Source organism: Copadichromis virginalis, linkage group LG5, assembly GCF_057382275.1.
Source record: "Copadichromis virginalis isolate Kocher_CV1m ecotype Utaka linkage group LG5, C_Virginalis_male_GT1.1, whole genome shotgun sequence".
Classification (NCBI taxonomy): domain Eukaryota; kingdom Metazoa; phylum Chordata; class Actinopteri; order Cichliformes; family Cichlidae; genus Copadichromis; species Copadichromis virginalis.
The window spans coordinates 18697235-18723628 of record NC_140622.1 but is presented as its reverse complement, the minus strand read 5'-3'; the positions used below and the strand labels follow the sequence as shown (position 1 = coordinate 18723628).

At 39.7% G+C, this 26394-nt stretch overlaps 1 protein-coding gene across 7 annotated transcripts; it reads left to right on the top strand.

Annotated features, from left to right (window-relative positions):
- Positions 1-1201: 1201 nt before the first annotated feature.
- LOC146709442 (engulfment and cell motility protein 2) lies at positions 1202-25821 on the top strand. 7 transcript variants are annotated; one of them, XM_085456356.1, is made up of 23 exons: positions 1202-1287; positions 6344-6408; positions 6594-6692; positions 7340-7380; positions 8137-8209; positions 8289-8339; positions 8935-9104; positions 9608-9707; positions 10116-10267; positions 11825-11903; positions 13969-14004; positions 14343-14393; positions 15110-15232; positions 15555-15674; positions 15791-15895; positions 15987-16095; positions 16279-16415; positions 18477-18640; positions 19831-19943; positions 20031-20138; positions 20291-20373; positions 20483-20560; positions 21280-25821. In XM_085456356.1, exons 3-23 carry the CDS (start codon positions 6615-6617, stop codon positions 21478-21480), a joined length of 2172 nt encoding a protein of 723 aa, XP_085312482.1. In that variant the 5' UTR covers positions 1202-1287; positions 6344-6408; positions 6594-6614; the 3' UTR covers positions 21481-25821. The 7 variants fall into 7 exon arrangements, with proteins under 7 accessions (XP_085312482.1, XP_085312485.1, XP_085312481.1 ...); XM_085456359.1 differs by having other exon boundaries at positions 6344-6413; positions 10116-10261; XM_085456355.1 differs by having other exon boundaries at positions 6344-6413.
- Positions 25822-26394: the final 573 nt, after the last annotated feature.

The following is a 26394-nucleotide window of genomic DNA, read 5'->3' as shown; positions in this document are numbered from 1 at the left end:
TGGTGCAGTCTTCTGTTGATTGTGTGGATAGATGGATGGACGGTAGTGGAGGTGACAGAGTTCAAGGAGGATCTTTGCACTGTCATGACAACTATGTTACCATCACATTTGTCCAGGTTGCTGCAGACACAGATGTGCTTTGAGCGGTCATGGGAGACATTCAAAACCGTGAAACAGCAGAAGCGTGAACATACATGGTGCACAAGAGGAACAGAGATCTAGGATTCCTCTACACTCGTAGAAAGACCTACAGCAAGAGAGTTCAACTCCTTGTCTGTGTGGTGTTTGCATGTTCTCACTTGTGCCTAGGTGGGTTATTTGAGGTTTTCCAGCTTCCTTCATTCCTCCAGAGACATAGATTTTAAGGTTAATTGGTGATTCTAAATTAGCTGAAGGTGAGGTGTATAAATCCTTGAAGTAAATGTGTGAATGTATAAAGTTTTCTGGTAAGATTAGAAGTGCTATATGAAAGCAAACATTACATTTGCACGTGCAATATAACTGAAATCAATGTAAAAATAAACTGATAGTTTAAAGAAATTAGGACACATTTACTCTGAGCTGACTGCTAAGATCAAAACAGATGGAAAAAGGAGTTGGTGAGGTCATAAGATTGTTAAAGCATCTGAGGTGCCTTCAGTGAGTGATGAAATGTGCAAATCCTGCCACTTTCTTACCACTGCTACTGAGTTTGCAATAAGCATCTTTTTTTATGTTTTGTGTTGGTTAATGTTGAATTAAAAAAAATGATTTGATGATATAGCAGTGAGGATGGCATTTAAAGATTGTAGTACTTGTTTAAAGTAAATATCCCAACAATTCCAGAAAGTTCCTCCTATTTTCACTTTTAATGAAATCCATTTAAATCATTATGGCTGTTTTTTTCCGTGTCTTGGGTAAAACAGGGCATGACGTTGTGTAAAAACAGATGGTCTTCTCCAAGAATAATTGGATCTTTTAGGTTTTAAAACATTCTCCCCGCTCTCTGAAACTACTATTAAAGATTTATAATGTATTTATTAAAGCCAGACCATTTATCCTTTTCTAAATTGATCTGTAATTAACCATTCGGTAGCTATCCGGACCACACAGTGAAATATGAACAGTATGTAAGGGTTAAAGTGAGACGCCAGATAGAGAGTGCACAAATGATGAGGAGCCTGCCTCATTTGCAGACGGTGACATGGTGTCCCGCCTACAAGGCGTGGAACCGCGTCTCCTTTTCACGAGGATTTCACTGGGGACAGAGGGAGATACCGAGAGCACCATCGATGGCCAGGACACGGGGTGAGTAGCACCAAGTATGACATTAGCAGATAAGTACCCCTCGTTAAAACCCTCCGGCGAAGCCGGTGAGCATCTTCTGCTCGGGTGACGGGCTGTATCCTGACTGCAATGGAGGAGGAGACGGGGACAGGCTGGGCTGGATGATTGAATAACACTAGCCGCCTTCTGAGGAATAACGGTGGTGCTCACTGTAATAGCGAGTAAGTTTGCTATTAATCTGAGGCAGAGAACAGCAAGAGACGTTAGCTGCTGTTTAATTAAAGAAACGACACGATCATGAGTTGTGATTGATTACGCTAAACATCACAAGGTTGCAAATGCAGCCTTTCAATGCACCAGTCGGTGGGCTTCAGTTAACCACAGCTCTGATCCTGACTAATCGATCACCAACAATTACGCTTTAAACATTTTAAGTTTAAGTTTCTGATTAAACAAGCGTGGATGGTTATATTAATGATGGCTGAGAATGAGCTGCTAAGAAGACATCAGCCTTCTCAATTGCCAGAGGATGACTGTTATCGCACTCTGGGCTACCAGAAGATAAATTTGCCTTAATTGTTTTTTGTTTTTGTTTTTTTAAGAAAAATTACCAAGGCTGTTTTTTTTTCCTGAGACAGCAGCTATCGTATAACCAGAAGGGGCGCCACTGCGCACGATCAAGTAGGCAACTAGCTGTCATCAAAGTTAGGCGCTTCTCAGTTTTTCATGTGTGAACCCGTTTTTTAATGCCCACCGGCCTGGATGGGAGCCCCGAACCACATTTAAAACCACAGTAAAATGGCGTCAGAAACATCCGGGTCGCGGTGAGAAGTAGCTGGTGGCGCCGGGGGGATACAAAAAGTTGGGAGTCTTTTGAATTTAGGCTCCGACCACACTGTTGGGTTTCTTTTCAGGCTTGAGCTTCTTAGCAGTAGTTGCTAAGCTACCACCACAGCGCGTGCAGCCAAATAAAAAGCTCCCAGTGCGCGCGGCAGCCGCGAATCCAGTCACACCAGCCAGATGACAGGCCCGCAGAAAGTGGAAAGAAAATAGTTCCCATCGCTTTTCATCAGTATGTCTGCTCTGTGCACAGTCACCAGAAATGGACAAAACCAGCAGGTATTTTGAAATGTCGAGGAAGGAGAAACACAGGTGTAGTCACTGCATAGTCCTGTGGGATAAAGTAAAGGGTATCGATCACAAGTAAATACAGTGCCAGTACTGCCGATACCGATACTTTTAACTTAGAAATGCAGCTTATGTAGGGAAGAGCAACGTGTCATCACTTATGAGGTGAATCACCATCAGTTTGCAAATTCTGAGCACATTTTAATCACCACTGTGATTTTTACTTTCTGCAATAATTAGTTAAAAAAATAAAACACACTTCATTTTTTATGAGGACCTGTGATGTAAACGTGTCTGTTTCTAAAGGACTTTGGTTCAACTTCTGATGTCTAAATGTCCTATGGGCTATAAATAAAATAGATGTGACATTCGACACAAAAACCGTGACATATTTTATAATATCCCCAAAATAATGTATTTAACACAGTTCAGCGGGCAAAATACTGAACATAGAGGTTAAAAACAAAGTATTGATGCTATTGTGCTATTATTAATTCAATACCAATACCAGTGTTGGTATTGATACTTTTTGGACCAAGCTGCCTACCTCTAGTGCACCTCTGGTTCGCTTGAATGACTAAGTTACGCAGATCTATAGACTATCCATAGAGAGCTTATTAATAACAATTGTCCACCAATGGAGATTATTTACTAAAAACACAAACCTTGTCTACAGAATATAATTGGATATGTTTAGTAAGAAAAGCACAAGGGATACCTGATTTTAAATTCTGGCTGAAAAAATGCATTGTAACTTCTTACATTTACAGAAATGTATCCTGAAATATGCCTGATATCAGTTGGTTAGTTACAGTAATCTTTGTCTTTCAGGGAACAAGCAAATAAGAACAAATATTACTCATTTTACTTTTACAAAATGATAAATGACTCTTTTACTAACCATTATTGCTCATGTTTCTGTTGTGTTTCATCACTGGCTGTGGTTTCAGTTTTTGACCTAGCTGTTTATTAACATAAATATCTAATTGGCCAATCACATTGCAGCATCTCCATGCAGTTAGACATGTATACATGGTCAAGATGAGCTGCTGAAGTTCAAACCAAGGATGAGAATGGGGAAGAAATGTGAACAACTTTGAGCATTGTTGGTGTCAGACAGCCCATATGATACCAACAATGCTCAGAAACTGCTGATATACTGGAATTGTCCTACACAAAAATCTCTGGCAGCTTACAGAGAATGGCAGCTCTCTGGGTAAAAATGCTTTATTAAGTTTAGATGTGAGAGGAGAATGGCCAGACTGTTTTGAGCTGATAGGAAGGTAATAGTAACTTACTTACAACTCGTTAAAAGTACAGTAAAGATGCAGAATAATGTCTTTGAACGGCAACACAACATGTCAAACTTTCAAGCAGATGGGTTCTGGCAGCAGAAGACCACACTGAGTGCCCCTTCAGTCAGCTAAGGACAGAAAACTAACGCTACAATTCACACGAAAATTGAACAATTGAAGATGGGAAAACATTGCCTGGTCTGATAATTTCTGTTGCAACATTCAGGTTGTAGGGTCAGAAATGGCATAAACAACATGAAAGCCGGGATCCATCCTGCTGTGTATCAACAGTTCAAGCTGGTGTGATAGAATGGGAGATATTTTTTGCCTACTTGAGAATTGTTGGTGACCATGTCCATCACTTTATCACCACAGTGTATCCACATACTGATGACTGCTTCAAGCAGGATAAACTAGAAGCAGTTCAAGAAACCGGTTTCTTGAACATGAGAATGAGCCCACTTTACTCAAATGGCCTCCACAGTCTCAGTCCAATAGAGCACTTTTGAGATGTGGTCATAGATAACGTCAATATGCGGGCCACAAGTTTGAGACCCCTGGTTTATAGTAACAGATACTTTTTGTTTGTGCAGATATTTAGCCACATGTCATTGCTGAATAGGGCTGGAGGCTGGACTGGGACAAAAAATCATCCCTGGCCGATGGCATAAGTTTGATTATGGATATTGAAGCAGTCGTATTGCAGCATGTGACAATAATTAAAAGCTACGCTTTAGCTATTAGTAGTGGCTCATGGTCATTTTACCCGAATCCTTGAGTCTCTCCCTTTCTAAATATGTCCCTCTATGTATTTTCTTACCACGTTAATTGAATTTTCCTTGTCTCTTCCTCACTTCTCCACAGCTGGTGCTAGCAGCAGTTAATTTGCTGTATCTATTATTAGTTTCTTTTTATTGTCTTCTCTCAGCTCCACCATCGCCACTTCTTCCACACAAAACTTTTTCTACAAGCTGCGTGAGCACACAGCGACAGTAGGGGAAGAGCTGGTCGTGTTAAGAGATTTGACTGGGAGATCCAGTGTCAGTAATAAAAATGAACAAATGGATTGTTGTCGGCGCATCCCAAAAGTGCGTCGGCCCACCAGGAAAATGCCCGGTATGCCAGATTACTGGTCCAACTCTAGTGCTGTACATCAGTACAAGAACATGTGGAAAATGTTTTTACTATATTTTCTTTGTAAGAGAACAGGCCTTTTAGCAGATATTAGAGATCAGAGATTATATAATGGACAGTCTGCAAAACCAGTATTCTGTCATGTATTATTAATTTTTCCTCTTTCTTCATCATAATCAATATTTATTTTAGGCATAATTCACTCAGTGGTATTTTCAGACTCCACTGATAACTTGTTTACTTGATGTAAATGTTAATGCTGTGCATCAGTCTGTTAAGCTGTGTTCTGACACTATCACAGTTGAGTGATCCCCTGGTCCAAAGATGAAAGGATTTGTGCATGCTAATTATTTAAAGTTATACTGACAGCTCAGGCTGCATTCTCTAAAGAATGAACTTAAACTCAAGAACAAACTGCTTTATTTCGTGACTGATCAAAGGAGCACGGTGTCAGACATCACATCCACTGATCATATAAAATGGCAGGCAAACGTATTTATAGAACAAACATTCAAACTCTTCAGAAAGACTGTGCTGGAAATATCACTATGCTGGTAAATCTCTAGGGAATACAGTTGTTGGTTCAGTTCGTTTCACAAAGGTTTGTCTCCCGTGTAACAGTAGGGCAGTGCTTTACTTCGCAAATGAGTAGCTGAGCTTTACAAAGCGCTTTGTATCCTGAAAGCACCCTGAATGCAAAGAGCCATTTGGGAAACAGCAGTGTTTCTTTTCTTTACAGCTGTCTCCCAATCAGACGGCTTTTCCTGCTCGCCTCGTGTCTGAGCAGAGGGGGATATCGGTGTGTTGCCAAAGACCGGTCCCTGCTGTGCTCTTCCTGCTTTTGTATCGTCAAGCTTTTTCTGTTGCAGATCGTGAAAAATATGTTTAATAAGCGTCGGTGTTCTGCTGAAATTAGGTGTTAAAGGTGAGGCCTGACTAAACAAGAGTGCAAATAAAAGTCAGAACAGTTATAAAAACTGAATTAGGCTACACGAGACTGAGCGTTATAAAGGAATTTGAGTTCAAACGGAGCAGATGGCCAGAAGGTAACAGCCCATATTGTTCCAATTAATAACCATTTTCCACACAGTTTTTGGATTCGTACAAGCTCTATTTATCTTTACTTCTTCATTGCCAAAATACAAAATGTGAAAAGGAAATAAAAGAGACGTTTTCAGTAATAACTAAACTGTAATAATTTACCGGTGTAATAATGTTTTTGCATAGAGGGTGCAGAGCGAGCTGGAAATGAAGGTAATTAGGTTATGCTTTGCAAATAATATGCAGATATGTCAAGGGTGAACATAATTCAGCAGACCAGACTCAGCTGGCAGAAAGCTTGACCCAGCCGAGATATTTATGTGACTGTGTGTGTGTGTTTGTGTGGGTGGTTTTGTGAAACAGTCATGCTTATTGATCTGTTCTCTGACAGATTCAGTTCACTGAAGAGAAAATGCAGCAACTGAGCGAATTGAGCTTTTGGGTCTGCATGACCAGGCTGTGTTTTTCTATGTTCACAGGGGAGCTGACACAGAGGTTTATGCAGCAGAGCTGTGACAGCGACTGACGCTTTCAACAGTTATCAGTTAGGTGATGTACAACCCTAGATTCATACTAATATTCTCATTGTCTGACTCTTGAGCCACATAGCTCAGTAAGGCAGTTCTTTGTATTTTTAATCATCATTTATTTGAAGAGTAACATTTAAATGTAGTGGTTCAGAAAGTCTCTGAATGACTGGTGTTATTTATTTTCCTTTTTTTTCTACAGGGTGCTAACAAAAACACGGCCATGCCTCCCCCATCTGACATCGTGAAGGTGGCTATTGAATGGCCTGGTGCCAATGCTCAGCTAATAGAGATGGACCAGGTATGCATGAGTACGACAAATGACATAAATCCTCACAATGCCTCTAAGAACTTATCTTCCTCTAGCTATTACAGTGAATCATTCAATTCAGTTCAGTTTTATTTATGTAGTGCCACAACAACGGGTCGCCTCAAGGCTCTTTATGTTATAATGTAAAAACCCTACAGGAACAGAGAGAGAATCCCAACAATCAGATGACTCCCTATGAGAAAGCACTTGGCAATAGTGGGAAGGAAAAACTCATTTTTAACAGGAAGAAACTTCCAGCAGAACTGGGCTCGTGGAGGGGTGGCCATGTGTCATGAGTGGTTGGGAGGTGAGGGGAGGAAGACGGGCCAAAAGACACACTGGAAGAGAGCCAGAGATTTATAATAACTAATGATTAAATGCAGAGAGGTGTATAAACATGCGTGGGCTGTAAAGAGTTGAGTGAAGAATAAACGAAGCGCATAACAGGAAGGGGAATAACAAAGGGGAGGAAATTATGTGCGGCTTTAATGTGAAAATTTCATGTATGCAAAATACGAAAGTACCCCAACTGGCAGATTTGATAGATAGTGCCATGTGAGGAGTGATGATTCATGATTCCTTTAAGTCCTTTAATGTTGAATTTTTCAAGTCTGTAAGTTTCTTTCCCCTCTTTGCAGAAAAGACCTTTGTCCTCAATAATTCGGGAAGTATGTGATGGGTAAGTATTACTCCTGTATGTTTTAATTGTTTCCAAAGGTATGTTCTGCAGGATTACTTAAAATATTTGAGATTTATTTAGTTTCTAAAGTGGTAGCTATAATGAACTAGACTTTGGTGATTAGTAGAATGTAATTATAATACTGAAAGCTTTATTACAGATAGCTCAATCAAATGGAAGATCTAAGGAGCACATTAGTTAACTAACTAAACTGTAAGAAGCAGTGAAAGCCCAGAAAAAAGATGAGACATGTCATTCTCTTAGATCTGCGTCATGAAAGTCTATGTGGAAAAGCTAAACATGAGAAAATGCTTATGATGACCACACTTAGTGCTGTAACACCACACATAACCCGACTCACCTCTTTCTAACCCCCATTGTTGTGTTTGGACTTTTTTGCACCTAAGTGATGGCTATTACAGATTCTATCCCACCCATCCAGCTCTTAGCCTGGCTCCATCTACCCACTGCCTCCTTTTACCATCTGAAACAGAAAATTCTTTGCACTTTACTGTAAACACCCACTGAGTGATTCTCCTCCACAGCCTCTCGTGTTTGCTGCTCGTGTAAATACAACTGCTGAAGGCAACAATCTGACTTCGAGCAACCTTTTGTTCATGCATACCAGAGTATGCTGCATTGCATTACATTTCTACAGTGTGTTCTACTAATTTTCTTCTTTATTTTCCTAGTATTCAAAACTGATATTGGATATTAATTCTTTAGCAAACATTTTCTCTCTGCTTTTGTCTCCAGCTGGTCTTTGTCTGGCTCAGAGCAGTTTGCCCTGCGTTATGCTGATGGTCCTCAGCTTTATATCACTGAGCAGGTGAGCTTCATTGTTTTCTTCCTAACCTTGAGATGAGGACTTTATGAATTGATACTGAACTCTGTTGTAATCCTTTCAGAGTCGTGGCGACATCAAGAATGGGACCATTCTTCGATTAGCAATTTCTCCTGTAAGTGAAAAATGTGGCATTGAAAGTGCCATAGCTATACATTTGCTGGAGAAGCGCTCTCTTGTGTGACAAAATAAATACAAAAATATATTAAATGCTTATGTTTTGCATGTCTTATAAGGTGCACTCACTGTTAACAATAATAGCCATTACTACAAACATTAAATCAGCCAATCACGTGGCAGCAACTCTGTGTATTCACACATGTAGACATGGTGAAGATGACCTGCTGAAGTTCAAATGAAGCATCAGCATGGGGAAGAAAAATGATTTAAGTGACTTTGGATGAGGCGTGGTTGTTGGTGCTCGACAGGCCTGTTTTGAGTATTTCAGAAACCGCTGATCTTTAGTTATATAATAAAAGCAAGGTGTACCTAAAAAAAAAAAGGTTAGTGTATATATCTTGCAGTTTATAAGACACTGGTCTCATAAAAGATCACATTAACATTTGCTATTGTAGCTAATAGAAAATTATTAAAATGTATTATTCCACATGGGCTATAAGTTTCTCCATATATGTTTACAGTAAATTCAGTGACCTGGACAAGGTGATGAAGGTATCATGACACTGATTGATCGTGTTTGTCTCTGACAGGCTCGTGCTGCTCGCCAGCTCCTGGAGAGGATCCAGTCCCATGGCATCGATGCTCGCCTCGAGGCTCTGAAGGAGCTCGCCAAGCTCTCTGCAGATCCAACCTTTGCTGCAGAGTTCATCAACATGGAAGGCATTGGGACGCTGGCTCGTCTTGTGGAGAGCGGCACTCAGTGAGTTTCTTTACCCCTCAGCCATTCAAACTGATACCATTGGTGACCTTGTTCTTAAGGTCAGAGGTCAGGTTTTCTGAAAAGCTTATACTACTTGATACTTGTGAAGGAGGTGATGTAAGATTTTGAAATTGATACCATAGGTGCATCTGACTGTGTGTTGTATCATCTTTGTTGAATTTGCAAAGCTTGGCATTGCTTAATGGCAGTGCTGTAAACTGCTAAGGCTATTAGCAATTTTTAAAGAACATCAGTTTCCTTTACTTTTGCTGCTTCCCTCTAAATCCACTACTTGCACTTTTAAGCTCAGTTCACATTCATTTAGTGATTTTATTTATATACTACAGTTGGATTACTTGTGGAGGTCAAATAAAGCCACTTAGTCAAAAAGATAAGTTTTGGCTTTTTAAAGTCTGCCCTCGTATCAGGATTTCTGTAAAGTTAATCTAAATGTTAACGTGTGATCTGAAAGGCCTGCCCTGACTGTACTTCATTCCCTTCAGCTTTGGTGAAATGTTGGCCTTCACTCTCACTGCCTTCCTCGAACTAATGGATCATGGCATTGTGTCCTGGGACCTTATCTCATTGTCCTTCATCAAGCAGGTACTTCTTCCAACAAAAGAACAATTCATAGGACACATTTTTCATTTCAGTGAAACACCACTGTACAACTTTCCACTTTAAGAAAACAAAACTAAACTTCAAGTTCTTCTTTCTTTGACCTCTTTTTCTACACAAATGCCGGAAATGTGTGGGTACTGTTGCTGAGCAACTACTCACATAATTTGGAGCTCATTCTGTGTTTATGTAAATAGTTTTCTCTGGAAAACTTCATCCAAGCCTTGGCAGCCACTTGGGAGAATTTTGCAGAACTCTTGATTTTGTTGTCTTTGTACTGGATAAAAATATTCTACTAAATTTTTATCCAAATGCACCAAATAAACCAAGAAATGAAACAAAGAAACAAAATTTGTTTCTCTGTGTTAACGGGTTTTCTCTGTGCTCACTTAGATTGCGGGCTACGTCAACCAGCCGATGGTGGACGTGTCCATCCTGCAGCGCTCCTTGGCCATCCTCGAGAGCATGGTTCTGAACAGCCATAGCCTCTACCATCGGGTGGCACAGGAGATCACCGTGGGACAGCTCATCGGGCACTTGCAAGTGTGAGCACACACACACGCACAGGGGCTTCCTGCGCTCTGAAATGGGGGAAAGTGGAGGGTATAGGAGTGTGGGGTGACTGGATAGAAAAAGTTGCTGTGAGTTTTGTTTCTGTTTCTGTTTATGTGGATGGGTATGGGTGCACAGGCGATTCCAATCAAACAGCATTGCTGTTATAAGATTTTTGTTGTTGCTGAGAACTCCCATGAAAAGATCAAAACCAACAAGTTAGGAGGACACAAAACCCCCCAAAAGGGGGTCGAACACAGGACATGGAGAAAGCATACAACCTGAATACACAGGGTGGGCAGGGTGACTAATTGGGGGAGGGGGTCAGGGAACACAGAGGAAGGAAAACAGCTGAAGAATCACGCAGTAAGTAATGCTGAAAACACCATGAACCAACCAAACTAACCAAAACTCAAAGAACTCCTAACCAAGAACCTGACGCATAGTGGTGATGGAAACTACTTTTACTGCATGTATCAGGCTGCCAGTTTCGTTATAATCAGATGAAGGAATGCCTGGTGTGAATGTTAGTGGTGACATTAAGTAGTTAATTTGCTCTGTTTGCTCAAGTGTACAAGTGTCAAACATAAGGCCCGGGGCCCAGAATTGTCCCGATGCAGACCTTTCACTTAAGAAGAAGGCAAAGAGAGCATAGATTTTCATATGTTTTACAGCTTTTCCTACTGATAAAAACCTGCTCCATGGCCATTATTACTGTTCTCACAATTTAACCCCAAACACTTGGGCTTAATTCTGTTTCTTACATATATCTCAGGGATTAAATGTGTAGATAAACGTATTTTCACTGACAGGATGGGGAATTTCACTGTTCTGGCCCATTTAGGATCAAAGTGGGCTGTATGTGGCCCACGATGTAAAATGAGTTTGACATGCCTGCTCTGAGTTTTCACAGCAGCACGACTACATATGAGTCACTCGCAAAATCAAATCAAATCTCTGTGCTAGTTATAATGATGATACATTTTGTGTTATGAACAACAGTGGAGCCCTATGAAATAATGAAAATGAATCTTCTTCTTTTGGATACTGCCTTTAGGGGGCGCATCATCTGCCTCCATGTCACCCCTGTCTCATCCTCCTCTCTCACACCAACCCTCTGCATGTCCTCCTTCACTTCTTTCATGAATCTTCTCTGTGCTCTTTCTCTTTTCCTCCTGCCTGGCAGCTCCATAGTCATCATACTTTGTCCAGTATATCCATTATCCCTCCTATGTACATATCCACATCATATATGCCTCACTAATAATATTAGGTATAAGATCAAAAAGCATTTTCTGTTACGATAAACTCAAAGTTGGTTTTGGTCTTTTTATTGGAGTAAAGCCAAAGTTTAGAAAAATGTCACATAGCAAAACTAAAGACTGGTGCAAAGAAGACGCTTCTAAAAATCCTGCACCCATCCCAGGTGTTTGTTTTAATGGTAATTAGACTATTTTTTTATGCAGTTAGCCTGTAGTTTTGTTCCTGTGTGGAGATTTGCAGAGCATGCTACTTCTAACTGGTTGTTGCGCTGCTGGATATTCCTTCAGGTCAAACCAGGAGATCCAGACGTACGCCATCGCTCTCATCAATGCTCTCTTCCTGAAGGCACCAGAGGACAGACGGCAGGTCGGTGCACTGCACTAACAGCACAGAGACAAGGACCGACCTAACAGACCTAACTGATATACTAATATTAAATCTTCATATTTCATCCTAAAGAAACATATGTCTACATAATAGACATTGATTCATAACATTTGTGGTGTCAGAGACCTCATGACAGTGGCTCACCGTGGTTTCTAATGTGCGCACCAGTAGGCCAATTAAAGCTAATTTCACGAACAGACGTCTGTCTGCCAGCTGTCACGCTGTGGATTCAGCCATCGCTGCAATGACAGTCTCACTCCAGATACTTTCCTTTGAAGTTTGTACATTTGTTTTGCTGTAGTTTTTCCAGAGCAGCTCAGTGAGGTTAACTGGCCACCCATCTGCAAGCGACTGATGGTTGTTTGCGTCTTTTAGAAAAAGAAGGCAGAAAACAGAAAACAATGAGTTTTAAGAAAGCAGCTTCTTTCCATTTAAGGACTGTTCCCAATGTTATTCATGTGTAATATATCACATCACATTACATTGCATTTCTATTTCTATTTTCAGTTTTTAAGTTGATTCAAGGAGATTCGAACAAAAACAAATTGAATCTCGAGTATTTTTGTTGTTCAGATAAATGTACAAATACCGAAGATGGAAGTGTTTCTGTCCCACCTGTCACCGCCATCCGTCCTCTCTCTCCTAACTCCAGCATGCTTCAGAGTTTAACCTTGTTTAATACACCTTACATGCAGTTGTGTGCTTTTCTAAATTATTGTTCTCCATGTAAACTTTGATTTGCAGTTTATGCCAGAAATTGTATTGTAACATAGAAAACACAACATTTCTTGAAATAATGTCCTATAATAAATGTAGTAGTACTTACAGTATGTAGACGTTTTCTACTCGGTTTGAGCAAAACACTTTCTAACTACAGGCAGTCTCAAAAACGCATTCATGATCTTAACCTAACAGTCACACACTCAATTGGGCAATTTGGGGTACTTTGAGATGCATACTAGAGGAGCTGGGGATCACACCTCAGGCCTTCCAATTAGTTAAACAACTTGCTTTACTTCCTGAGTTACAACTCTCAATTAAAATGTTTTAACTAAGCCAAAGAATTTAGATAAAACTAAAAAAAAATATTACTTGTTGCTGTCCTCTGTTAGTACAAACCCTCCATTTACACAAATTGACTATATCTGTTTACATTTTTTAAAGGATTTTTCAACAGCAAAACATGACACCTTACATTTTTTAATATTACATTTTTAGTTATTTTTAGATTTAGTGATTTTAATTGTTACTAAGGCTGTGCAGCTGCAGATTTGCAACACCTGGTTTATACTTAAAGTTTCCCAAATGCAAAGGTGCTAAAATCCTCAGTCCTCATTCAGCTTTAAAGTTCTAAAAAATTCAAGTGTACACTCAATTATATTTAATCTCAAGATAAAGTATTTTCCTTAATTTACTGTGAAGTGCACCAGTTTTGTTTTTGCCGTAACAGGAAACGGTATGCAAAGGGCTTTTAATGTTCATTTATCTCCAGTTGCTGTTGTTGACCACTGGAGGGCGAAGTGATTATACTTAGAGAAACAGCAGAAATGCATCCTGTGTTTAGCTCGCGCTGTGGCATTACAGTAATTACCGTCTAAATGCCAGTTTTCACCTCATTTAGCAAATACGCATAAAGTAGCACCTCAGCTTTTAGATATATAGATCTCTCCGCATCAGTTTTCGATGTTTTTCTTTTTTCTTATAAAAGAAGAGAGGCAGGGAGGAATCAGAAGAGACTAACATGTTTACAGTACACACATGAGAGCAGCCAGTAAGCCTCAGTGATTTGCATGTTTAACGGTAGTTCTAAGCATCATCCTGCTACTCTGTGGGTTGATAAATCCTGCCGTGGGTGATGGTTTATAAACGTACTTTACGTCTGGTGCATTAGGTGATGTGTGACTGCTGATTTTTATTTGATGCTGTTTCATGTTCTTATTTCGTTGCATGCTGTGACGGTGATGTATCACATGGTCCATGTGCGTGCACGTTTTATTTCCATTACTGTTACACCCACACTACTCCTCCCACTCTGAACCTGTAGGAGGAGTATACTAACCCGCTGGAGCAGCACCTCACCGTGAGTACACATCCCTCTTTAGCTCATATCATCTTTTCCACCTCTCTTTCACTGTCTGATCCTTTCTGTGTCATGGAAAGCCGCTGCATAAACCCTCAAATTAAGCCAGAACCATAGCTTGCTGCACCAGCAGACAGACTTGTCACCGACTGTGAGATATTTTACAGAAGGTGCGAAGGCAAATGGTTTAAAGCATAGATCAAAATCTAGCTTTAGATTATTTCTCATTTATCCATAGGTCGATGTCAGTAAAATTATCATTGGGTGCGATTCTAGTTTGTAGTAAATCATCTTTCCTAAATTGATTTTTGTGGAGTAATGCCTGTCTTTACCCTCAGGAAATGGCAAGCTCTTTGGCTCAGAAACACCTGCGCTCCATCATCCTCAATGTGAGTATCAAGTCTGAAACTCAGACACTAAAACGTAGCAGAGCTTTCATTTGATGGCTGTTAAGCTTTCCAAGTACTTTAAACAATTCCCATTGAAAGTGTCAGGAACTATTTCCAATAAAACTCCCGAAAACCTTGGTGATACACAATACTTGCTTTCATCCTCCTTTGAGACTTTACAGTGTTGGCGTTTGGTGATTGTTTCGACCCTTGAACAAAGAGCTGGTCACAATTTGGAAACTGGAAAGCTTTACTCACTTGCAGGGCTGTGACACAGAACCAGCAAATGTGATATGGGGCCAAGTCTATGAAGTGGAACAAAATCTCCTCTGAAAATGATTCCTTTTGGCATTTGTCTGAAAGCGCCTGGTTGAACTGGCTGCAAATGGCTGCAAGTTAGGAAGTGCTGCACTCAAGCCTCCTGGAATAAGGAAATGTCCTAGAGCAGCTCCACCATTGTGCTCTTTCATGCACTGTTAGTGTGACCTGGTTATCCACTAGATAAATGTCTGTGCTATTTTATTTTTTATTGTTATTTCAGACAAATTGTAATCATGGTGCTTATCTTGCTTCTAATTAGAAAAATAATACAATTCATTTTTGTTATATTCCATCAGTAGCTTTGGTTTGTTCTGCTTCATATGATATGCTGCTTGTTTACAAATTTGCAGCCATCATAAAGGCTCAGCTAAAATCCCTCTGCTCCTCCTTTCCAGCACGTCATCAGAGGAAATCGACCAATCAAAGCAGAAATGGCACATCAGTTATATGTGCTGCAGGTGTTGACTTTTAACCTTTTGGAAGAACGGATGATGACAAAAATGGATCCCAATGACCAGGTAAAAAAGTGGAATAATGAATTTTGTGCTCATTTCCATGTTGCTATGCAGTGGTTTGTGTGATTTGAATGTAAAGTAATCTGATCGTCTGGAGCATGTTTAAAGAAGCAACCAGTGACGTGTGCACTGTCAGAGCTGCTTTAAGTGTAACAAGTGGACCAGAAAATTAAAGTTTTCCTGTATTTTTTTCCACTGCTTGTTTACAGCCATTCACTCTCTGCCGATTGACTTAGCCTTTTTGCCTTTTTCATTTCATTCCTTTGCAGCTGTGTGTTCCTGTTTATGCTAATATGCTCCAAACATGTTATTTTTTCTCTCACAGGCTCAGAGAGACATCATTTTTGAGCTACGCAGAATTGCCTTCGATGGAGAAAACGACCCCACTGGCACAGAGAAAAGAAAGGCCATGTACACCAAGGATTACAAGATGCTGGGCTTCACTGTGAGTCTCCGCTAGAGATTTCAGTTTCTTCTGGAATGATCTGGAGGTTGAAATCGACCCAGTTTGGTGCAATTCTTTCTGTCTCTTCACTCACATTATCTCTATTTAAAATGCAGAACCACGTGAACCCAGCTATGGACTTTACCCAGACGCCACCAGGGATGCTGGCTCTGGACAACATGCTGTATCTAGCCAAAGTTCACCAGGACACGTACATCAGGGTCAGTGCTGGTCTCATGCATGACTTTGCCGAGTTTACAGAGCCACCAAAGTCTTCCACAACACGTTAACACGTTTCCCTACTCATGACAGATTGTTCTGGAGAACAGCAGCCGAGAAGATAAACACGAGTGTCCTTTTGGTCGCTGTGCCATCGAACTTACTCGAATGCTGTGTGAGATACTCCAAGTTGGAGAACTGCGTAAGCAGCTTTGCATATGTTGCTGTTGTATTTCAGTGTCACTCTATCCCTTAATGTTTTTTTTACATTTTTGTTAAATTTGATATTGAACTTGCTCCTCGATTGCAAAATGGTGTGATATGGAAGAAGTGTGTCTCCCTCATGCTTCATGTTTTTCATTTAGAAATCTTTTCTTCTGTGTAGCTAATGAGGGCTGCAACGATTATCATCCCATGTTCTTCACCCATGACCGGGCATGGGAGGAGTTTTTCTGTGTCTGCATCCAGCTGCTTAATAAAACTTGGAAGGAGATGAGAGCCACAGCTGAGGACTTCAACAAGGTCAGATATTAACATACACAACACATTTACATGTCAACATTTCCACCCTAGACAACCTTTTATATCATTTGAAATAGTATAAACCATACTGCCACATGTTAGACCATGTGATTGATTGATTGGTTTATAGATGGATGGTGTAATGGTGCAAGCCTTTTCGTAGAGCCACTTATATGACAGCCATTACAAACCCCAAATACTACCTTTTCAAACTCTGTGAACTATTAGTATAGTTAATTGTGTGTAATTAAACTAAACACAGATAATATAGTCAGATTGTTTGAAGTTCCTGGGAATAATTGAAATGGAATTCTCTGGGTTTAGTTTAAAATACATGTTTAATTATATTTACGTAAATTTAACTTTATTTATCTGTGTTGTGGAGTAGAGAGAGTGTGTGACTCCTGAGGCTCTGCCTCCCCTTCTATTTGTATTTCCTATTCTACTGCTAGAAACTCAAAGAAACACAAGTAAATCTGAGCTCTGAGACTAGAGTGCTTTCTTTTGGCTAATATGTTATTGTAAAGTCTTTAAGATATCACCGTGCCGATCATTTGATCTGATCATGTGAAAATGAAGGCAAACTAATATGGGAGAAATCTGATCTATTTCCAGTCCCTTTAGACTGATTATTTTCATGGTAAAACTTTCTTTGAAGTAGAGTAACTCCACACTCTCTCGTCCTCACCTGTAATCATGCACCTTGGACTCTGCACTGCTACCCGACACTGCTCTACACGACACAGCTTCAAGTTACAATACTGGATTAATTCAGTCATACGTATTCAAATACATTAAGTTGGTAGATAAGAATATTAATGTGTTTTTTGTATCGCTCTCTACAATAATAAAAACGTAGTAGCTTGACCACAGTCTTGTTATATAATATAATTAATATTGTGTTGGTTGTCAACCCTACTGAGTGAGTTTGTGTTTTGAACAATGTCACTTCAAAGTGCTGGTGCACTGCATTCAAGCTAGAAATACTCAGCAATGGAGGGAAATAAAGAAGAAGCAGAATGTCTGTTTGTGTTTTGTCTTTATTTGATAGTAGCAGTAGAGGTAGATGGGAAAGTGTCGGAGCAGGTCATTTTCGTACACGCCACCAGTCGATCACAGGACTCGGCTGCTGATGCTGCTCTCATCCATGTGGTTGGTGTGGATGCTAACTACTTGGTTTGCCTCAAAAACAGAAATTGTTCAGGAATGTGTGCTTTGATTTTTGTAATCAGATTCACCCAAACAGTGAATATTCATGACTTTGGTGATCCCCACGACTTTCTCTTTTTTCAGAAGAACACATGAATTCCTCTCTGTTGGCGAATCATTTTGGCAGTTCCTTAACTCAGTTTTTTCTCTCTCCATCATTAGGTCAAGAATTTTACTTTGTACAATATGTCGGCAAAAAATGTTTGTAAAACATAGACCTGTCTATGAGCCATGGCTGTACTTTCCTTCATTAGCTAATTTTCAAGTGGTAATCTGAAATAATTAAGTGCTAATTATGGAAAAGTCACCACGCTGACATAACCTAACTAAAATGATGATTTAACGAGACGGTACGATTGTAAACACGAGCACTCAAATGTCATACCAAGTGCAGTGATGTTGAGTACAGTAGGTGCTCATCATTACCAAATACACCATCCATCCAGAGCGGACTGTGTTTGACAGGTATCACTGTGAGGAACATCAGGCGTAACACTGACACACAAAACTGTAGCTGCTGTGTTCTGTAATGTGTGACCGAGCAGCTCACTGGAGCAAACAGTTGAAAGGTTTTCGGTTTATTAAATAATGCATGACAGTTACTACCTCGAAAGACATTTAATGAAATGAACAGGGATACACAAAGCTGTTTTGTGTATAGAGTGCTTTAAATATTAATACCTTTTAAACATATTTGAGTCAGCAGTTTTAGCTTCTTCCCTGGGGAATGAGGGTTCATTAAAAGCCAGTGTTACTACTCTACTGTGTACTGTACCCATGTTAGCATTCGGGAGAGTATGTCAACTTTTCTTACTCGTCTTTTGTGTGTATGTTTGGTTAAACCCTCACCAGGTGATGCAAGTGGTCCGTGAGCAGATCACCAGAGCTCTGGCCATGAAACCGTCGTCCATAGACCAGCTGAAGACTAAGCTGCGAGGCCTCAACTATTCAGAGATTCTGCGTCTGCGGCAGTCAGAACGAATGAGCCAGGATGATTTCCAGTCTCCACCCATCATGTCAGTTTGTGTCCACACTACTTTTCTTTCTCATTACCTGCCTTGAGAATGTGGCTGTAATTTTTTTTTCCCCCTTTGCTTCGCAAGTCTGTCAGACTGTTGTGGTGTCTGATCCTAGAAACACCTGCTGCACTTGGCGTTACTGCAAAGTCAGGGCGAAGGCAGTTTTGAGTTCTTTGGGTTGTGTGTACATGTTTGGACATTTTAGGACACATGTCAACATGATAGCATTAAAGATATGACCATGAAGCTTTACATTGTTGCTGCTGATGACAAAATGAAGGTCAAGGGTGCTGGAGGTAAACCTCACTCGCATAGTGTTTCCCAGAAGAGGCATCTCTTTCGTCTTTATCTGGTGGACAAGCCAACTCTGTTTATAAAGCACTTTAAAAACAGCAACCACTGTCTGAAGTGCTAAACATAAGAATAAAAATACATTATAATAAAATATTTAATAAATGGAGAAAAAAATTGGCTCGAAGCCGAGCAGAGGAGGTGCGTCTTAGGAGCAAATTTGAAAATGGCCAGTGAAGAGGCCGGTCCGATGTGTAGTGGCAACGAACTCCACAATTTGAAAGCTGCACCTGCAAAAGGCTTGTTCCCTCTACACCTCCACGCACAGAGTGGAAGCTGATTGGCTGAAAGACCCGGCAAGAAGAGGATTGGACTGCAGTAATGGTGTCTGTATTGAGATTGATAGCGTGGGAAAATGGTAGTGATATGAAGAACAGACTAGCAGCTGAACACCCAGGAAAGCAGGCAGATGAGTGATTACAGATCTTCCTTATTGAACTTCAATAAGGAGGCACAGGCTTCATTTTAAAATGAACTCAGAGCAGTGAAGATAAAAGAGGAGTAATGTGCTGACTCTTCCGTGTTCCAGTTAAAATTCAGCAGTTGCACCAGCTTGAAACGAGACAGGGAGCACTCACCAATGTACAAAGACAGAGCTGTGATAAAGGCATGGATCACTGTTTTAGAGTGACCCATGACCCATATAGCTGCACTGCTCTGACTGTCCAATCTTAAGTCATTCTCTGTCCTAAAACCCATGTTTGTCACAGTAGGTGCCACTGGGCCCACGAAAACATGGACTTTCCCACGATGCTTGTGTACTCTGCTGTGGTCGCTAGAATTTGAGGAGTTTTAAATCATATCCGAACTGTGTTCTTTGCGTTTTTGTGCTGCAGTGAGTTGCGGGAGAGAATTCAGCCCGAGATCTTAGAGCTCATCAAGCAACAGCGACTCAACCGGCTGTGCGAGGGAAGCTGCTTCCGTAAACTGGGCAACCGTCGAAGGCAAGGTACAGTACAGCATCAGAGCAATCGCTTTGCTCTTATGAATGAGCGCTGATTGTAAACTATGCACCTTGTCCCCTTCTTTTATCTAGAAAAGTTTTGGTTCTGCAGACTCTCTCTGAATCACAAAGTGCTGCACTACGGGGACTTGGATGAGTCACCTCAGGGTGAAGTGCCTTTTGAGCTACTCAGTGACAAGAGTAAGACACTATAGTGGTTCCATCTGCCTGATAATAAGTCTGTCATAACACAGACAATGACACTGTCACCAGCGGAGCACGCCGCGTCCGTCACAAGGCTGACCTTAATAGGTGAATATGATTATGTGTTTGTTTCTTCTGTTTTTCCCCAGTCCCCGTCTCTGATATTAAGTCTGTGGTGACAGGGAAGGACTGCCCTCATATGAAGGAGAAAAGTGCTCTAAAACAGAACAAGGTAGTGTCATTTTCTTTCTTTTTAATTGCCATTCTAGTCTCATAGCTGCCCTTTAATTCTGTGCTGCCGCTCGGTGTAGAAACTCTGTTTGACCTGCTGATTCCCTCAGGAGGTGCTGGAGTTGGCCTTCTCTGTCCTCTATGATCCCGATGAAACACTTAATTTTGTTGCACCCAACAAATACGAGGTAAGCTCATATGTGCACGATAACACGACAGCTGTTCTTCCTGTTTGTGTGGCGGGCTTGGAAAGAATTAGCTTTAATTCCCCCTGAATTGCACATCCTTGTGGAACACTTTAGCATCATTAACTTCTTTACTTTGTTTTACAGTCAGCAAATCTACTGATTTGCCTTAGTCTCACAGCTCTCATCATCCTCATTTCCAGCGACAGCAGGCAGCTGAATAAGCTCTGACAGATTTGCTGTATGTTACCTTCCCAGCACTAAACGGCAGACAGATAAAGTTAGCAACCAGCTGGTGAACACAGCAGCTAAAGAGCCAGATATTTCCCTTGGCAATTGGTGTAAAGCAGAATGTGAGTTAATATTGCACTTACTTTTGCCAGGTGGATGGAAACACTTCCAAATGAAGTCCAAGTTGTTCGGTGTTTGCCACTTATGTAAACTGTCAGCTGTTTGCTAATACATTGTCTATATTGACTTTAAAATGTGATAAAATGGGTGTTAATGCAGGTTTTTTTTATTATTGTAAAACAAAAAAAATATTTCAAAAGTAGCGTAAGAGGCTGGTCCGGGTGTTCGTTGTATAACTTTCAGCTAAAAGTCTAAAAGCTGCTTTCAGAAATCAGCTAATATAAAAAACCAAAAAACTCTCCTTGGATGTTTTCCCTCATATAGACTTGGTTGTGTTTCACCTTCATGTTTCTGTGTGTCCATATGTGCAGTATTGTATCTGGACTGATGGGCTGTGTGCGCTGCTGGGCAGAGAGATGGGCAGTGACCTGACACGCAGTGACCTAGATACTCTCATCAGCATGGAGATGAAGCTCCGCCTCCTCGACCTTGAGAACATCACGATCCCGGAAGCGCCGCCTCCTGTGCCAAAGGAGCCTAGCTCATATAACTTCACCTACAACTACAGCTGAGATGTGTGTGTGCGTGCGTGTGTGCGTGTTTGCAATGCATGCATGTGTTTGTCAAGGACGAATATGCTCAATTTTTTGATGAATTTAGCGAATATGTGGAAAAGGCTGATTTTTTTTTTTTTTTTTTTTAAACATTTCAGAACCTTGGAGGCTTTTACTTGTTTGTGACGCTGGATAGGAAAGATATGTTTTATCGCCTGATAGAGAGGTCAGAAGTCAGGGTTTGGTAGAGAAATGTTCTCCCGGAAGAGCTGAAAGAGATGAAATGAGAGAATCTCATCTGTCGGAGCGTTTCAAGCAGACTGCAGATTTTCTCTTCTTGTTGTTTGCCATATAAAGGTGGACATGAACACAGATGAAAAGATCAAAATCTACAAATGAATGTTTACATTTTAGTCCAACTTGAAGCATGAGACACTTGCCGTTTCCACGGCAACTAAGAACGAAGTAGCCAGTTTTAAATACTGTGTTCACTCCGATACTGCCTGCTACTCCATGTGTACAGATGTACAGTACAGTGTAATCACTTCCACACCGTGCTCCTCATCGTGGTCTTATTAATATTAATATATCTCATATGCAATGGATTAATTTAAAAAGGATTAGACATGTGAGAAAGCTTGAGATGTAAGATGTATAGAGCAGAAGCAGGTAATGTGTAACGATGTTCCCTTATTCACTTTGTTTTGTTTGTCATACATGGGACAAAACGTTTATCAGTAGGAATTATAGCTTTCCAGAGTCCAAATGATAATATAGAAAAGAGATGGTGAGGTGTAACTAAATTTAAAAAATGTTATTATAAAAGACCAGAAAACTGACGTGTGGTTACATTTGGGAAGTTGGAATATTTGCATTTAAGCATTTTCTTTTTCTTAAGGGTGTCGGGTGATTAATTATTCAACCAGCCATTTCAGCTCCACACATGATGACACAGTCGTATATCTGTTGTGGCTTCAGTTAACTGAGTAGCATTGATGCTGCTTCTTTCTTCACACCACTACACTCTTTTCATAGGCCTGTTACGCAGTGTGAACGTACTCTACCATATAAAGGATTAATGAAATTGTTTAAGTGTTTCTTGCCAAATGTAGGTGTCTGTAAGTGTGTGTCTGTGTGTGCAGATTTTTTAAGTCTGTGTGTGTTTTTGTATGTTGAGAGACTGAGGGCAAAATCTCTATATTTAAGGTCACGCTGCTTGTTAAAGTCGGGGTCAAAGCCCTGACATCAAACACAATTAAAAGACATAAATCATGTGAACTTTTTTTCAATCATAGTCACTGCATTGCCTTATCATACGCTCATATGTTGATAATGAAACACTACAACACACTAAGATATGCTTATATATCTGCTCATATGAAGAGTTCATAAGTGTTGTATAAGCAAATAATTATTTATAGACACAATGTAACACACTTCTAATACTATTTCATGTCCACATATGTTAATAGTTACAATACTGTGCAAAAGTCTTGAGCCATCCCTCACTTCTTTATATGGACCCAGACTTGCTAGTCATTTTTAAAGTGGTCTTGAGCAATAGTTCTCCATCCTTTCTATCTTTGTCTTTTTGTTAATTTTCAGTCCAGTTCTTGCATGTGAGCATTTTCAAATTAATGTTTTCTTGTTGTTTGTGAAGCCACTTAACACCAACTTTTGAATAATTTACTCATAAACATTAACTAAGTCCTAACTCAAGGGATAAACCAGTATTGTGTCTACATATAACAGACAGCTTAACAAAAAAAATCAAAAACATGTTTATCCTCAAAAAGCTATTCGCCCCCAAAATTGGCATATTTCAGCATGGTACAGTGTGCGCTCTTAAAAGGACACTGGATAACAGCAGGGGCAGGCCTAAAAAAACCCCAAAACTGTCTACAGCAGATCAACAATGTGTGAAACTCATGCCCGTAAGAAATAAAGATTAAAAAAATTAGTCCTGCAAAGACCGCACACATCTATTGATCCATCTACTGTTCACTGAAGCCTCAATAGCAACTTAACGGCAGCTGAGAAAAGGTTGAGGCATGCCAAATTACCAAAGAACTGGACTGAAAATCAGTGGTGGTTCAAATATTTGTCACTATATATGGTTGAGGTCAGAACAAAGACACAACAGTGAGTATGGGTGAAGTGTTGGGGATCTTATCCAAAAATTCTGAAGCATGAGTGGAGAAAAGTACCGTCAGATTTTGATCCACCATGCAGTACCATCTGGAAAGTACCTGATTTGACTCATTTTTCATTATTACATTGATCCCAAACACACTGCCAATGCAGTAAAAGCTTTGATGGAAAAAACTTTAATGGAAAAAACCCTGTGAAACACTATCAGTCATGGATTGGCCTACCCAGAGTCTGGACCTCAGCATTATTAAAGCCCTGTGGGATCATTGTGAAAGATAATGAAACAAAAACCAGCCAACATCCAACCAGAACTTTGAATTACCTTCATGAAGCCTGGAGAACTATTACTGAAGCATACTTAAAGAAATTACCAGTAAGAATTTCTAAGAGATTTCATACAGTGTAAAAGAATAAAGGTGATCATACCAAATATTGACTTTAAAGCTTGTTAGAATTGTACAAACCCTGTTTTTGCCTTACATGATGAATTTCCATGTATGTTTGCACAGGTTTTAAATCACTTCTTTCCCATATTGCAATATAAAAAAACAAGTGCTCTAAGACTTTCAAACAGTATTGTACAAAGTGGATTATAAATCCTCCAATTACTGTTTACATTTAGTGTGTATTATGTTGAAACTATCGGATTATCTAGGCTAACACTTATGTTATACTGTGTTGCTAAATGTTTTCAGTTTCCTAGTTGGTGACAAAGACTTTAGTCAACACTTGCATACTGACTTAAATCAGCTACAGCTCCATTATAATTTATTATAAATAGTTTATTGATTTACTGTTAATGCAGTAAATACATACAGTTATTAAGAACTTTATTTGGAAAGTTCATCCTACAGAGTGTTAAAAAAGTGTGAACATATAAGTCATGAATTAATCAGCATTTGGAGCTTTGATTTCCAACTTTTTATCAAGCAGTGCAAAGGCAAGCAGGAAAAACAAGAGGACATAAAACACAATCAAGTGCACAGAAGGAGACTAAAACAGAGCGGCATCTAGTACTGCTCATATATCATAGTGAAGTGTGCGGCATTGTGTGTGCTTTGTACACAGTGGTAATAATTACAGTATTGTTGCTTGATGTCATTTTCTAATTTCCACATAGTTTCTGGTTCAAAACTTTGTCTTCTGAACCAGAACTAATTACTTGTGTCATTTGTTAATGCAGAGTAGAATTATATTTTTGTAACTGATCGTACAATTTTGTCAGTCTTGAAGAGAATGGGAACTAACAGTGGCATTTTCACTTCACGTCAGTGGGTGGGGTACATTCAGCATGCTCACGTCACACTGAAAACACATCACATAATTTAGGACACCAACTCCAGCAACTTCTTATGATGTCAGCTTGTGAAGAGGTTTACATTTGAGATTTTTTCTTGTTGTTTTTTGTTTGTTGTTTTTTGACCGATGCTGAAGGATTAACGGGTTGATTTCGCTGGTTAGTGTTACGGTGAGCCAAAGAGTTCAATTCGAGGCAACTAATGAAAACGCAAGAACGCAGGCAAACTACTAAAAGATTTTTCAGCATTTATCAATGTGAGAAAACAACCACCTGCTGAAATGCCGTCAGAATAAATGCAGAAACCTGGATATAAACAGAATATGAAACTGTGACACAACTTAAATGACACTAACATCATCTTTCACCTTCAAAAGCAACAAGCTACGGTATGCTCATCAATATTTAATGATCCCTAAAAAGATTTTCATTGTATTTGCAGCGGCCTCTGTGTATCCTAATGCATGAGTAATTGCTATCATTTTTATTATTTTTGCTAAATCTGTCAGATTTGAATATTTGATGAATATTTTCTAAAGTTGCTCCAAAGTAAGTTGCAGTATTTTGAGCTCTCTGGGCTTCCGTACACTTTTTTTATTTCAGAAAGTAAATGGACCATTAAGCTGTGTTCAGAAATCAGCTCAAACAGGTTGGCAACGACAACATATTACAGGAAGTAAAGGAGCATTGCGTTGGATGTACAGTTTGACTTTGAGGTTTTTGCATCTGGCTCTCTTTTACATGACTTGCTAAACTATTTATTTACACTTGGTAGTGACAGTAAAGAATGACAAAGTAACATAAATTTAAAACATGGTATACATATGAGTCATTGTATGTATATACAGTATTGTGTTGCCTTATTGAAGAAATGTATTATGTTTTGTGTGAATAAATGCAAACTAACTACTGATGAAAGTGGTTTTTTTTTTAATTTTAGGTGGGAAACTGGGGTTTGTGTTTATAAAATATGACTAAATTAAAATATTGGGCAGTTTATTAGAGCATATAATAAAAAGTAGTCTAAGATTCACATATTAATATCTCTCAAAATGCAAGACTGGCTGTAACATTCATGGTAAATGATATTGGTTGATTTATTGGGTTTTTTTTTTTTAGCTTTAAAGATTTTCTTGTTTGAACTCTTTGTTCACTGCAACATCCAGTCAAAGTAAGCTAAGAAACAACAAGCAGTTATGACCAGTAGATACTCCAAGCTATATAAACCTAAAGGTGCTCCACCAAGTCAGAGAAGCAATGTTATTACTACCATAAAACAGGACATGTCGCTGCAAATTGTTTGACACAGCATCCTCGGGGGGAGGCAAGTTAAAGGTGTCATTGTCATTAGAAGTTGTAAAAGTTGCCCCAGGTGGACTGCTCAGTCTCTCTCTTCCACCTCGCCTTGCATCAACTCATTGGCGATGTTTGTCTCTTGGTGAGGTTATGCGATTACGAGCAGTAAAATTGTATTGATGGAGTTA

Bases quoted from the DNA above. Each gene is read 5' to 3' on its own strand.
- LOC146709442 (XM_085456356.1), top strand. From the start codon at position 6,615: ATGCCTCCCCCATCTGACATCGTGAAGGTGGCTATTGAATGGCCTGGT. The intron at 7,381-8,136 runs GTAAGTATTACT...TTTTGTCTCCAG, and splicing joins ATTCGGGAAGTATGTGATGG to CTGGTCTTTGTCTGGCTCAG. The intron at 16,416-18,476 runs GTCAGATATTAA...AACCCTCACCAG, and splicing joins CAGCTGAGGACTTCAACAAG to GTGATGCAAGTGGTCCGTGA.